At 43.9% G+C, this 13,976-nt stretch overlaps 1 protein-coding gene across 7 annotated transcripts in view; it reads left to right on the forward strand.

Annotated features, from left to right (window-relative positions):
* Positions 1–13,976, forward strand: part of ZNF106 (zinc finger protein 106) — a gene marked incomplete at both ends in the record, with an annotated part of 48,893 nt that overhangs the window by 3,017 nt on the left and 31,900 nt on the right. For 4 of the 7 annotated variants that reach the window (XM_080707280.1, XM_080707284.1, XM_080707285.1 and 1 more), the window contains one exon: positions 3,712–3,773. In XM_080707280.1, the coding sequence (XP_080563406.1) occupies positions 3,712–3,773 (62 nt within the window). Of the gene's footprint in view, positions 1–3,711; positions 3,774–11,496; positions 11,698–13,976 lie in introns of all 7 variants that reach the window. The other 3 variants (XM_080707282.1, XM_080707281.1, XM_080707283.1) reach the window with 1 other exon arrangement.

Below are 13,976 nucleotides of genomic sequence, written 5' to 3' on the forward strand. Positions count from 1 at the left end.
TTTTTTTTTTTTTTTTTTTTTTTTTTTTTTTTTTGGTGGTACCTGGGGTTCCTGGAAGCCCTTCTACCTCCGGGCTACACTCCCAGACCTATTTTTTACATTTTCATTTTGGAAACAGGGTCTCCTAAACCAGCGCGCGCGGCTGGCTTCGAACCTGCGCGATCCTCCTGTCTCTGCCTCCCAAGCGCAGGGATTACAAGCGTGCGCCACCACGCCCGGCCCCACCCCTTTAAAAAACATAATGCTCTGATTGCTGATTAATACACAAGGAATTAAAATGAGGCTGAATACATGAAAAGGTATACATTTGAAGATATTACTTTTATTCTATGCTTGTAGTTTTTAACCTAATTATTTTGAAAACTGAGTGTTTCTCTGTATTCATTCCTTGGGGAAAGATGAGAGAGGGTTTTATGTGTAAATTTAGGAAAAGATAGTGAAGTATTTTAGAAAATCAAAAGTCATATTGCACCTGGTTTTGTTTTGTTTTGTGGCACTGGGGATTGAACCCAGGGACCTTCTTCCTCCAAGCTAAACCCCATCCCTTTTTTCATGTATTTGTTTTGAAACAGTGTCTTGCTAGGTTCCTGAGAGTCTCCGAAGTTGTGAGGCTGGTCTTGATTTTTGGTGGTACTGGGGTTCCTGGAAGCCCTTCTACCTCCGGGCTACAATCCCACAGGCTACACTCCCAGACCTATTTTTTTTACCTTTTTTTTTTTTTAATGTGGAAACAGGGTCTCTTAAGCCAGCGAGGCTGGCTCCGAACCAGCGCGATCCTCCTATCTCCGCCTCCCAAGCGCGGGGATTACAAGCCTGTGCCACCACGCCCAGCTTGATCTTTTATTTTTTATTTTATTTTATTTTTTGGTAGTACTGGGGTGGAAGCCAGAGGCTATATATATATATATATATATATATAGCTATATATAACTCTGGGCTATACTCCCAGACCTATTTATACTTTATTTGGAAACAGGGTTTCACTAAGTTGCTGAGAGCCTCACTAAGTAGCTGAGGCTGGCTTCCAACCTGTGCGATCCTCTTGTCTCAGCCTCCCAAGCGCGGGGATTACAAGCGTGCGCCACCACGCCCGGCCTTATCTTTTATTTTGAAACAGGGTCATGCTACCTTGCAGAGCATCTCACTAAGCTTCTGAGACTGGCCTTGAATCTGCAATTTCAGCCTCCCAAATACTAGGATTACAGGCATGCGCCACCACGCCTCGTGAATTATAATATATACATATATTTTTCTTTTGGTGGTACTGGGGGTGGAACCCTGGGTTTTTCGGAGTGGAACCCTGGGGCTTTCTACCTCTGGGCCATACTTCCAGACCTGTTTTATATTTTATTTGGAAACAGGGTCTCACTAAGTTGCTGAGAGCCTCACTCAGTAACTGAGGCTGGCTTCAAACCTGTGCGATCCTCCTGTCTCAGCCTCTCAAGCACTGGGATTACAAGCATGTGCCACCATACCCAGCTAATTATAATATATTTTATAAGTAGAATATAGAATATTATATCCAAGAGAATAACCCATTTAATATTATTTTGGCCAGTACTGGCTTGGTTGCAAAGAACAGAAGCTCAAGAAGTCGGATGTGGAAAAGAATCTAAAGGGGGAAAAATGAATGACAAAATCTAAAGAAAAATTTGAACAGATTTGAGGGATTTGAAGATGTGTGTTGGATTTTTTTTTTTTTTTTTTTTTTTTTTTTTGGCAGTACTGGGGATGGAGCTCAGGAGCATCTACCTCCAAGCTGCACCCCCAGCTCTATTTTTTATTTTACTGGATCTCACTGAGTTGCAAAGAGCCTCACTAATGGTAGCTGAGGCTGTTCACGAACCCAGATCCTCTGGTCTCAGCCTGTCAAATGCTGGGATTGCAAGCATGCGTCACCACCCCAGGCTATGTTCTTGAATTTTTTTAATTTTAATTTTAACATGCTGACCTGGTGTTTAGAGCATTGAAATACTCGCCTGGTGTCAGATCTGCCTGGGTCTGAATACTAGTCTGGCCACTTGATTACGTATGGCCGTGAGGGTCATGTTTTCACATCTATCCCTGCTTGGCACATAATAAGCACTTCATAAGCATCTGACTAATGAGTGAACTTCTCCGTATTCTGTGTCCTCACCAAGTTTGGACTTGCTTAGCAATATTTTGTTCAAGTGCGAAAATGTTTGAGGCACTCAGCACGGGTAGAGTTGGCAGCGATGCTGTACAGTTGTAACCGTGGCATCGTCGTCATTATTATTATATATAAACAGCTGTTCCCTAACGAGGGCTGCTGGCTGTGTATATACTTACTGTCCAGTGACAAAGAAATTGGCGTTTGCAGCTCTCTAGATGTTATGCCACAGATTTCACAGATTTTATTTCCTCCCCACTAAGAGTGAAACCTTGGGGTGTTGGCATTGTGAATATTCAAACTTTTCATTAGACACAAACGGATCAGGTGGGGAAATGGGGGAGTGGGCAGTGAAACTAAGGGAAAGGTGACCTGCTGTGTTCAGAGTTGTTTGTTTATTTTTGTTTGTTTTGCAGGTCTGGGGATGGAACCCAGGGGCATTCCACCTCCAAGCTATAACCTCTGCCCTATTTATTTATTTATTTATTTATTTATTTATTTATATATTTTTGTGGTACAGGGGATGGAACCCAGGGGCCTCTACCTCCGGGCTACGCTCCCGACCTATTTTATACTTTATTTGAAAACAGGGTCTCACTGAGCTGCTGAGAGCCTCACTCAGTAGCTGAAGCTGGCTTCGAACCTGTGTGATCCTCCTGTCTCAGCCTCCCAAGCGCTGGGATTACAAGCGTGCACCACCACGCCTGGCTTTTTATTCTTTATTTTGGAACGGTCTCACTAAGTTTCAGAGGGCCTCACTAAGAAGCTGAGGCTGGCCAGGAGTGGTGGCACACGCTTGTAATCCCTGCACTTGGGAGGCGGAGACAGGAGGATCGCACTGGTTCGGAGCCAGCCTTGCTGGCTTAAGAGACCCTGTTTCCACATAAAAAGGTAAAAAAATAGGTCTGAGAGTGTAGCCCAGAGGTAGAAGGGCTTCCAGGAACTCCAGTACCCCCCCCCAAAAAAAAAAAAATGCTGAGGCTGTCCATGAACCGTGATCATCTGGTCTCGGCCTCCCGAGTGCTGGGATTACAAGTGTGCATCACCACGCCCAGCTTCAAAGTATTTTTTTAAACCTCGCGATCTACCATAGAGAGACTCTGTCATATTTGTAACTCCCATCTAAAATTGATTAGCTATCCATGTCCATTCAACAAATGTTTATTGACATTTATATAAAATTAAGTTAAAGCCGGGCGTGGTGGCACACGCTTGTAATCTCAGCATTTGGGAGGTTGAGACTGGAGGATCGTGGTTCGCAGACAGCCTCAGCTACTTAGTGAGACCCTGTTTCAAAATAAAGAATTAAAAAAAACACAGGGCAGGGGGTGTAGCTCGGAGGTCAAATGCCCCTGGGTTCCATCCCAAACCCACAAAAAACATAAATTTATTAATTAAATTAAAGTTTGTCAGAACCACAGCCAAATAATGATTTAATAAGGACTATGAATTGAGAGAGTATTCACACACAAAGACTTAATGCAAGGACCTCGGTCCCCAGCTGACTGAATAGAGACCTGGGCGTTGGTCTCTTTTCGGCCGTCCACGCCGTGGCTAACCTGCTCTCTTTGGTTTTGAAGGAAATGGACGAACACATGCGGAGCATGCTGCACCACAGGGAGCTTGAGAACCTGAGGGGCAGGTATGGGAACGGCTGTCTTTCATGAATTGGGGCTGTGGGGTGTCGGAATGTTGATGGCGCCTATAGCGTACTTTACAGTCATCTGTCAGGACAAATGTTGTCTTATACGTAGAACGATCTGTTGGGATCAGTTGCGGTATGGTAGCTTGGGCATTCAAAAAGAATTCCAAAATTGTAACTAGTTGGAGGCTGAGGCAGGAGGACTGCAAGATGGAGGCCCTCCTGGGCAACTTAGACCCTGTCTAAAAAATAAAAGCCGGGATGTTGGTACATACTTGCAATCCCAGTGTTTGGGAGGCGGAGACAGGAGGATTGCAGGTTCAAGGCCAACCTTGGCAACTGAGGCTCTCTGCAATTTAGACCCTGTTTCAAAACAAAAAATAAAAAGGGCTGGGGTGTAGCTCAGAGGTAGAATGTCCCTGGGTCAGCTGGGCGTGGTGGCGCACACTTGTAATCCCCGCGCTTGGGAGGCTGAGACAGGAGAATCGCACAGGTTCGAAGCCAGCCTCAGCTACTTAGTGAGGCTTTCAGCAACTTAGCGAGACCCTGTTTCCAAATAAAATATAAAAAAGGTCTGGGAGTATAGCCCGGAGGTAGAAAGCCTCTGGGTTCCACCCCTAGTACCACCCAAAAAAAAAAAAGAAAAAAAAAAAGAATGTCCTGGGTCCAATCCCCAGTAGCACAAAACAAATAAAATAAACAAACAAATAATAAAAAGGGTTAGAGTCTAGCTCGGTGCTTGCCCAGTATTTATGGGCCCTGCATTCAGTCCCTGCACAAAAGGTGGTTAAATCTTGTGTGTCTCAATGTGTAGAATTCACAGGCACTCTGGCAAGTAGATGATAGCAATGCTGATAGCAACGCTGAATTAGGATGATCTAGTCTCTCTCTCTCTCTCTCTCTCTCTTTTTTTTTGGTGGTACTGGGGATAGAATGGAACCCAGGGGCTTTCTTCCTCCGGGCTACACTCCCAGACCCATATTATACTTTATTTGGAAACAGAGTCTCACCAAGTTGCTGAGAGCCTCACTAAGTACCTGAGGCTGGCTTCGAACCTGTGCGATCCTCCTGTCTCAGCCTTCAAAGCGCTTCCAGTGTTTTTAACATCTGTGAATTTGAAGTGTGGAGAATGGACAAGCCAGAGACTAAGAAACATGAAACCTATTTTATTCTATGAATGTGGCTAAGTTTTTATTAGGATGCCAACGCATGTCATTTGACATCATAGTGTATTAACTGTAAGTCACATAGCTTTAGATTATGTGGACAAATTGATGTGTTATTAAATTTGAAGCATCTCTATGGCATATTAATGAATAGTCCCATGCCCCTGTGCCATGCTGTGTGAAGGTCAGGTTTAGCAGCTCTCTAAAGAGGATTTCACTCACATTTAGTATGGGGAGGTATTAGCATAATCATTGTTTTTTTTGGTGGGTCTGGGATGGAACCCAGGGTCATGCAACCTCCAAGCTACACCCCCTCCCCTATTTTTTCTTCTTTTATTTTGAAACAGTCTCACTGAGTTGCAAAGGGCCTCACTAAGTAAATATCTTCTTACCTCAACGCCCTCTAAGTACCAGTTCTTTAGAGGAGAGCCAGCAGCTGGTCGTCTCACCCAGTCCTTTTTATGTATTCACAGAGACTTGCGTTTACACACGCACACACATTTTGCTTTGTCTTAACGTGAACTGAAACCCATTCCATCTGTGCGTTTTGCTGTACATTGTTCTGTCCTCCCTTTTCCTTTCCAACCAACTTAACTGTGCCATGGAGATTTTATCTACCATTATTTGAAAAATAAGTAATTAGAAGCCGGGCATGGTGGTGCACACTTGTAATTCCAATACTGGGGAGTCTGAGACAGGAGGATCCAGCTTCGCAGTCAGCCTCAGCTACTTAGGCCCTTTGCAACTCAGTGAGACCCTGTTTCAAAGTAAAGAATAAAAAATAGGGCAGGGGGTGCAGCTCGGAGGTAGAGTGCCCCTGGGTTCCATCCCCAGACCCACAAAATAAATAATTAGAAAGCACATTAAAAGCATCTGAGCTGCCCATATGAATGTCAGCGTTAAGGCTGGCCGTGGTGGCACACACTTGTGATCCCCGCGCTTGGGAGGCTGAGACAGGAGGATCGCACAGGTTCAAAGCCAGCCTCAGCTACTGAGTGAGGCTCTCAGCAACTTAGTGAGACCCTGTTTCCACATAAAGTGTAAAAGAGGTCTGGGAGTATAGCCCGGAGGTAGAAAGCCTCTGGGTTCCACCCTAGTACCACCAAAAAAAAAAAAAAAAAAGGTCATTGTTAGTACCCTAATTCATTCTGTGTAGAGGAGAGCACTTTATTACTAATTTACTTAAATATGAGATAGCATGTTAACAAATTTTAATGATTTAATGGCCTGTAACAAATTATAAGGGCGAAAGCAACAATAAGAAAAAATAGCTTACAAAACTTTAAATAAATTAAAATCTTAAAAGTCATTTACTCCCCGTACTTTAAGGTCAGTTTCCACTAGTTTGTACCGTAGGAACAAATAATCATCATTCATTATTTCTTTTCCTTGTAATCCTCAGTTTGTAATTGTTTCCTTTGATTTCATGTTTAATAACTAGCTTTCTGATATTAAGATATTTTACTGATAGTTGTATCTCTGATTTCTGGTTTTGCTCTGGTTAAGAATTGTACATATTTTAGCCAAGCGTGGTGGGCACGCTTGTAATCCCCGCGCTTAGGAGGCTGAGACAGGAGGATCACGCAGGTTAGAAGCCAGCCTCTCTGGCTTAAGAGACCCTGTTTCCAAATAAAATATAAAATAGGTCTGGGAGTATAGCCTGGAGGTAGAAAAGCCCCTGGGTTACACCCCCAGTACCACCAAAAAAAAAAAAAAAAAAAAAGAATTGTACGTATTTTAAAGTTTTGAATGCATACCTGAATGAGCAGTAACTGGTCCTCTTGGGATCACATTTTCCTAATACATTCATTCAGATGTGTGGTCTATAAGTAGGTTCTCCAGATAGAGGCTGTTAAAAAGGCTCAAATCTTTTTTTTTATCAAGCAGCTGTCATGGTGCAGTTAGAGCAAGCTTAATAAAGGAAAGCTTGCAGAGAATATCTTAGGCCTGCCCTTCACGCGTGGGAGTAACAGGACGAAACTGCTCTGGGCCCTGAACGCCCTGAGGACGACGACTGCTGTTCTCAGAGAGCGGCACGTCCAAGCCCGACGTGGCGGGGCACGCCTGGCGCCCCCAGACCTCTGGAGGCTGCAACAGGAGGTTCGCAGGCTGGAGGACAGCTTCACCAAGTCATAAGACTGATCAGCCTAGCAAGAGCCTGTTTCCAAATAAGAAACAAAGTTGGACTTCCTGAGGGCCCTCACCAGAGCCAGGCGAGCACGGTGCCCTGGACCCTCAAGTGCTGGCCTCTCGCTTTTGTCGAGCTAACTCTGAATTCCTACATTTTGGCTCAGGGAACATTTTTTTCCCCAAAAAAACTTTTCTGTAATCTACCTTAGCGTTTTGGGGATAAGCATACACTCGCCCGCCCCCCCCAACAAAAATAAATGAAATTGGGCTAGAGGTGTAGCTTGAAGGTAGAATGCAGCTGGGTTCAATTCCCAGAATCAGAAAAAAATAAAAAGCAAAATCAGTCAGGCCTGTAATCTTAGTACTTGAAAGCTGAGAAGGAAGGATCGCAGGTTCAAAGCCAGCTTCAGCAATTTAGCGAGACCCTCAGTGACTTAGTGAGAGCCTGTTTCTTTTTTTTGTTATGGTACCTAGGATTAAGCCTAGAGGCATTTTACCTTCAAGCGTTACCCCCAGCCTGATTTTCTTACTTGAAAACAGGGTTTCGCTAGGTTGATCAGAGTGTCACTACTTGCTGAGGCTGTCCTCACACCTGAAATCCTTCTGTTTCAGCCTCCCAAGTATTGGGATTACAAGCATGCACTCCCACACACAGTTTTAAAAAATTCTTTTAAGGGTTGGGGTTGTGGCTTGGAGGTAGAATATTCCTCAGTTCAATTCCTAATAACAAAAAAAGGAAAAATCAGCTTATTTTTGCTATTATTTTATGTATTGTTATGTTTACACAAGATATTTAAAATGGCCGATAAGCCAGGGATGGTGACGCACACTTGTCATCCCTGTGCTTAGCAGGCTGAGAGAGGAGGATCACACAGGTTCGAAGCCAGCCTCAGCCATTTGGTGAGGCTCTCAGCAATATAGTGAGACCCTGTTTCCAAATAAAGTATAAAATAGGTCTGGGAGTATAGCCTGGAGGTAGAAAAGCCCCTGGGTTTCACCCCCAGTATACATACACACACACACACACACACACACACACACACGTAAATAAAATGGGTGATAATAAAAGAATTGGAAAGCATAATAAAAGATTTGGAAAGTAATAATAAAATATTATTCAATTTGCTATTAACTGTGTGTGTGTGTGTGTGTGTGTGTGTGTGTGTGTGTCCCTGGGGATTGAACCCAGGGCAGTCTACCTCTGAGATATAGTCCCAACCCTTTTTATTTTCTATTTAACACAAGGTCTTGTTAAATTTCTTTTTTCTTTTTTCTTTTTTTCTTTTTTTTGAAGGGGAGTAAAAGGTTTATTGGAAGCAGCAGGGAATAAGGAAGATGGCTGAACACCCTAAAGAGGCTGTCAGGTCTCTGATGTCCAGCCGCTGCCTTCAGGACATTACTTGGGAGTAGCCCAAGCCGAATGCCTTCAATTACAGGCGGCTTTCTTCCAGAGTCCACGCGATCTGCCAGGAAGGAATAGGAAAAGAGGCAGAACACCACTCGGGCTATCGGGTCTCTGATGTCCAGGAGCTGCCTTTAGGTCACTACCCGAGTGTCGCCCGAGCCAAGTGCTGTCAGTTGCAAACTACTCTCTCCCAGAGTCCACGCAATCTGCCAGAAAAGAGAAGCAGGTCACCCCTAAGGGCCCTGGTCAGCCTTGATGTCCAGCAGAGGCCTTCAGGTCACTACCCGAGAGTAGGCTGAGCCAGTTGCCCTCAGTTGCACTCTGCCTTCTCTCAGGGCTAACACGACCTGCGAGAGAGAGAGAACAGCTCCCCAAAAGGGGAGGGGGTGCCAAGAGGGAAAAACCCCGGTCTTGTTAAATTTCTTTTTTTTTTTTTTTTTTTTTGGTGGTACTGGGGTTCCTGGAAGCCCTCCTTCCTCCGGGCTACACTCCCAGACCTATTTTATATTTTTGAAACAGTCTCTTACGCCAGCACGGCTGGCTTCGAACCTGCGCGATCCTCCTGTCTCCGCCTCCCAAGCGCGGGTCTTACAAGCGTGTGCCACCACGCCCGGCAGTCTTGTTAAATTTCTGAAGCTGGCCTTAAACTTGTTATCCTCCTGTCTCAGCATCCCAAGCACTGGAATTACAAGCACCTGGCTTCTTTTTATTTTTATTTTTATTTTTATTTTTTTCAGTACTGTGGATGGAACCCCCAGCCCTATTTTTTATTCTTTATTTTGAAACAGGGTCTCACTGAGTTACAAAGGGCCTCACTCAGTAGCTGAGGCTGTCCGCAAACTGCGATCCTCCAGTCTCAGCCTCCTGAATGCTGGGATTACAAGTGTGCGCCACCATGCCCGGTCCTGGCTTTCTATTTTAAACAGTAAAAGATGCTATTGGCTTACACAAAAATAATTGTTACCCAATAGAGTCCTTTATTTTCTGAACACTCATCAATATTTTGAGTTGACCCTTTGTTTCACACCATGGAGCAATAAAGCATATTAATATTTAAAAGTAAACATTAAACCTTGCATGGTGACACACGCTTGTAATCCCTGCGCTTGGGAGGCTGAGGCAGGAGGATCGCGCAGGTTCGAAGCCAGCCTCAGCTACTGAGTGAGGCCCTCTGCAACTCAGTGAGACCCTGTTTCCAATAAAATATAAAATAGCTCTGGGAGTGTAGCCCGGAAGTAGAAAGTCTCTGGGTTCCACCCCCAGTACCACCAGAAATGAAAAAATAAAAGTAAACATTAGCATTTGAGTTACAAAGGGAAAAAAAGGTGAAAACTTTTCTCCATTTTTCTGTTCTCCATGATTCTTACAAAGCAATGTCACGTGGGAGATTTTCTGCTCTTTTTTCTGTGCTAGGGATCCGCCAGGGCCTGTGCCCGCTATAGCACTGTGAAGAGCTAGGCCTGCTGTATATGTGTGCATGCTCGCACAGGCTTACTGAGCATTGTTTGAGTGTTTTTACTTTGTTACCTCGGGCAGCAGAGACTTAACATGGTGCCTGGCCTTGAGTAGTTGTTTAATAAGTTGGCTTTGTTTGTGCGTGCTATTGGGGTTAAGCCCAGGGGCATTCTACCTCTGAGCTACACTTCAGCCCTATTTTATTTTTCAGTTTGAAACAGGATCTCACTAAATTGCTGGGGGCTTCGCTAAGTTGCTGAGCCGAGCCTTGAGCCTCTGATCTTTCTGTCTCAGCCTCCCAAGTACTGGAAGTAGAGGTGTGGGCCACCGTGCCTGGCTGTTTTGTTTCATTTTGGTTTAAATGAAGATTCTGGTGGTATCTGGCTGTCTTCTGGTGAATGAAGGGCTCAGTTTCAGGAGTCTCTTCTGGCTAATTGACCTAAGTTTTGCCTGTCTCTTTAGGTGTATGTGAAGCAAAGACGAACCAAGGACATTCATGCCTTTCTGATTCTCTTGTCCAAAGACAGCTTGTTTTTTTGTGTTTATTTTTTTATAGATTGGCACAGGAAGAGCAAAAATATCACTCGTATAAATCCAAGACACATGATACAGGATTAAGCCGATTTGGATTATTGAATGAACACCACGGCCCTGTAGCCATGGTGATCAGATGGTTGTCAGAAATGACTGCAGACAGCTGAACACAGTCAAGGGATCTTTGAGAAGCTAAAAGGGCAGTTAAGTTACTGATCTGTTACAGCTCTGAAGGAGATACAAGGCTAGCTTCTTAAGATCGGCCAGCTGTGAGATTTACCAGTAACTATCAAGTAAAAGAAAAATTAAAAGCCTAGTTTAACTGAAAACTTACTTGTACTCCTCTGAACTGTAATATTTTCTGTAACTTGAGAAAAGCAGCTGTTAACTGCCTACGATTGAAATGCTTTCCATCCCCCTTAAATAAGCCTTTGTGGAGTTCAGTAGATCACATGTATCACCCAGACCAGAAGGAGTTCCCTGGGGCTGCTCCTATCACTTGCCCTGTCTCAGAATCTTCACATTCCAGCCAAGCTCCAGCTGGTGAGATTTAGTTACCTGATGGGGATTGGCTGCAGCGCCTACCCTTTTCTCCACCCCTTAGCGTTCATTGGAGGAGAGCTCTAAAGCAGGAGATGAAATGGAAGTGCTGCGGGCAGGCTTTCTGAGTGCAGCTGGCACCATGGGTGTGCTCCGGAGCCGCTCCTGCTGGCTCTGAGCCCCTGCCCTGCCCTGCCTCCCCTTTCACCACTGTCAAGATTTTAAAAACAGCAATTCAAGAAGATTTCTACTCCCAAAGCATATTTATCTGAAGCATAATGCCTCTTGATTGCTAGAAAAGGACTTAAAATTCATTTCAAAAGGATCTCACGAAGAAACTTAAAAAAAGTGATGAAAGGAACATTGGCATTGATTAGCACTAATTTTTCGTTGCGCCAAATTGCCCGGTGTCTTTGAGAGGAAGCTGCAGACCCGGTGAGTGTGCCATGCCCGTGGGCAGGATTGAACGCCCCTTGTCTCCCTCTTTCCCTAGGGACAGTAACCACGAGTGCCGAGTGTGCGGGGTCACAGAAGTGGGGCTTTCTGCATACGCAAAGCACATCTCTAGCCAGTTGCACAAAGATAACGTTGACGCCCAGGAAAGAGAAGACGATGGACAGGGAGAAGACGAGGAAGAAGATTATTTTGACAAGGAACTGGTTCAGCTAATAAAGCAAAGGAAAGAACAAAGTCGGTGAGTAATGATTTTCATTTTTTTTTTTTAAAGCCTGTTGCTTTATATTTTTCTATGTATAAGTCAAGAGCATTTAAACTTAGTTATAAAGTTTGGTTTGGGCCTCTGTCTTAAGAACAAAGGGCAATGAAATGCTTTCTTGAACTGTTCTCATACTCTAGCTGCACATGTGAAGTCTTTACCATGCTGGTAACTATGTTTAGAACTGCTTTTATTGGTATCCTTTTTTTTTTTTTTGGTAACTGGGAATTGATTCCAGGGGCATTTTTTTCTACAAGCTACACCCCAGCCCGTTTTTAATTTTGGTTTTAAAGTGTTCTTGCTAGGTTGTTGAGAGTCTCACTAAGTTGCTGAGGCTCGTCTCAAGCCAGCAATGTTCCTGTCTCGCCTTTCCAGGTATTGAGATTACAGATGTGTGCCACCATACCCAGCTCCAGTTTTTTCTTTCTTCTTTCTTTTTTTGGAGGGGGTTGCTGGGAGTTGAACCTGGGGGCATTCTACCTCTGAGTTATACTCAGCCTATTTTTATTCTTTTTTATTTTTTATTTTTTTTGGTGGTATTGGGGTTCCTTGGAAGCCCTTCTACCTCTGGGCTGCACTCCCAGACCTATTTTATATTTTTATTTGGAAACAGGGCTGGCTTCGAACCTGCGCGATCCTCCTCTCTCTACCTCCCAAGCGCGGGGATTACAAGCGTGCGCCACCACGCCCAGCTTTATTTGTTTTGAAACAGGGTCTCACTAAGTTGCTGAGGCTGGCCGAGAACCTGTGTTCCCTCCTATCTCAGCCTCCCTAAGTACTGGAATACAAGCATGTGCCACCCAAATCTGCCAACCCAAAGTTTCTAATGGAAGGATATCAGAGTATAAGTACCATTGACTAAATTATATAGTATCTTTTATTCCCCAAATAACATCTAGGAAAAAAAATTTTACCCAATGTGATTTAACATGGTGCTTCTGACTTGAGTCCCCAGAGACCACCACAGTGCTTGGTTCACTGAAGTGACTTTATAAATATTTATTGAGAAACCTTGTATTTTATTTTATTTTATTTATTTTATTTTTTGTGGTACTGGGGTACCTGGAAACCCTTCTACCTCCAGGCTACACTCCCAGACCTATTTTATACTTTTATTTGGAAACAGGGTCTCTTAAGCCAGCACTCGCGGCTGGCTTCCAACCTGCGCGATCCTCCTGTCTCCGCCTCCCAAGCGCGGGGATTACAAGCGTGCACTACCACGCCTGGCAAAAACTTGTATTTTAAATGTGACAGTGTCATTATCATTTAAGCAATACAAGTTTTCTAGCTTACACAGTATAATTTCATACTAGTGTGTGTTCAGGTGTGTTAGGAATTTTGTGTGTGTGTGTGTGTGTGGTGGTACTGGGGGTGGAACTCAGGCACTTTACCTCTGAGCTATACTCCCAGACCTGTTTTATATTTATTTGGAAACAGGGTTGCACTAAGTTGCTGAGAGCCTCACTAAGTAGCTGAGGCTGGCTTTTTTAACCCTTGCAATCCTCCTGTCTCAGCCTCCCAAGCACGGGGATTACAAGCATGCGCCATCATGCCCGGCCAGAAATTTGTGTTTTTACCTTACTGATTTTGTGTCCGATAGATAGATAGACACACATACATACACATAAATTTGTTTTTTATACTGGAGATTGATACATTCGAATCCCTGTTTTTATTTTTTATGTGGACACAGGGTCTAAGTTGCTAAAAGAGTCTGGCTATGTTGCTGAGGGTGTCTTTGGAGCTGCAGTCCTCCTGTCTCAGCCTTTGAAGTACTGCAATTACCGACGTGCACCACCATGCCCGCCTCCTAAAGAACTGAATTCGTGACAGACGTTTTCAGACATGAGTGAGAGAGAGCCATTTATGAAGTGGGTTAATTTTTCAGGTCCTAAGACATGACGGGGAACATTTCAAATTCTAAAGTAAAATGTTAAAGATCTTTCTTAAATACTAGTATATGCCTGGCCTCACTTTTTAGTTAGAGATTTGAATATTAGAATATTAGATGTAGTGTTTACTCTTATTAGAAGTGTTTTACACCAGCCCTTCAGGGACGTCCTTCATCTTGAAATGTCAGTAGTTCTTGAGTCCTGTTGCTTAGTCCTTCAGATGACTTTGTCATTACTTTTTGTTTAGCTGTAGTTTACTCTGTCTTCTATTTTAGGAAGTTAGAGCCTCTTGACACTAACTTCTATTTTGCTTTTACATACCAGTGCCATCATTAACTTATCTGTGTGAGTGATTAAGTGCTAAGT

The sequence above is a fragment of the Muscardinus avellanarius genome, assembly GCF_963383645.1.
Source record: "Muscardinus avellanarius genome assembly, chromosome: 12".
Taxonomy (NCBI): Eukaryota; Metazoa; Chordata; class Mammalia; order Rodentia; family Gliridae; genus Muscardinus; species Muscardinus avellanarius.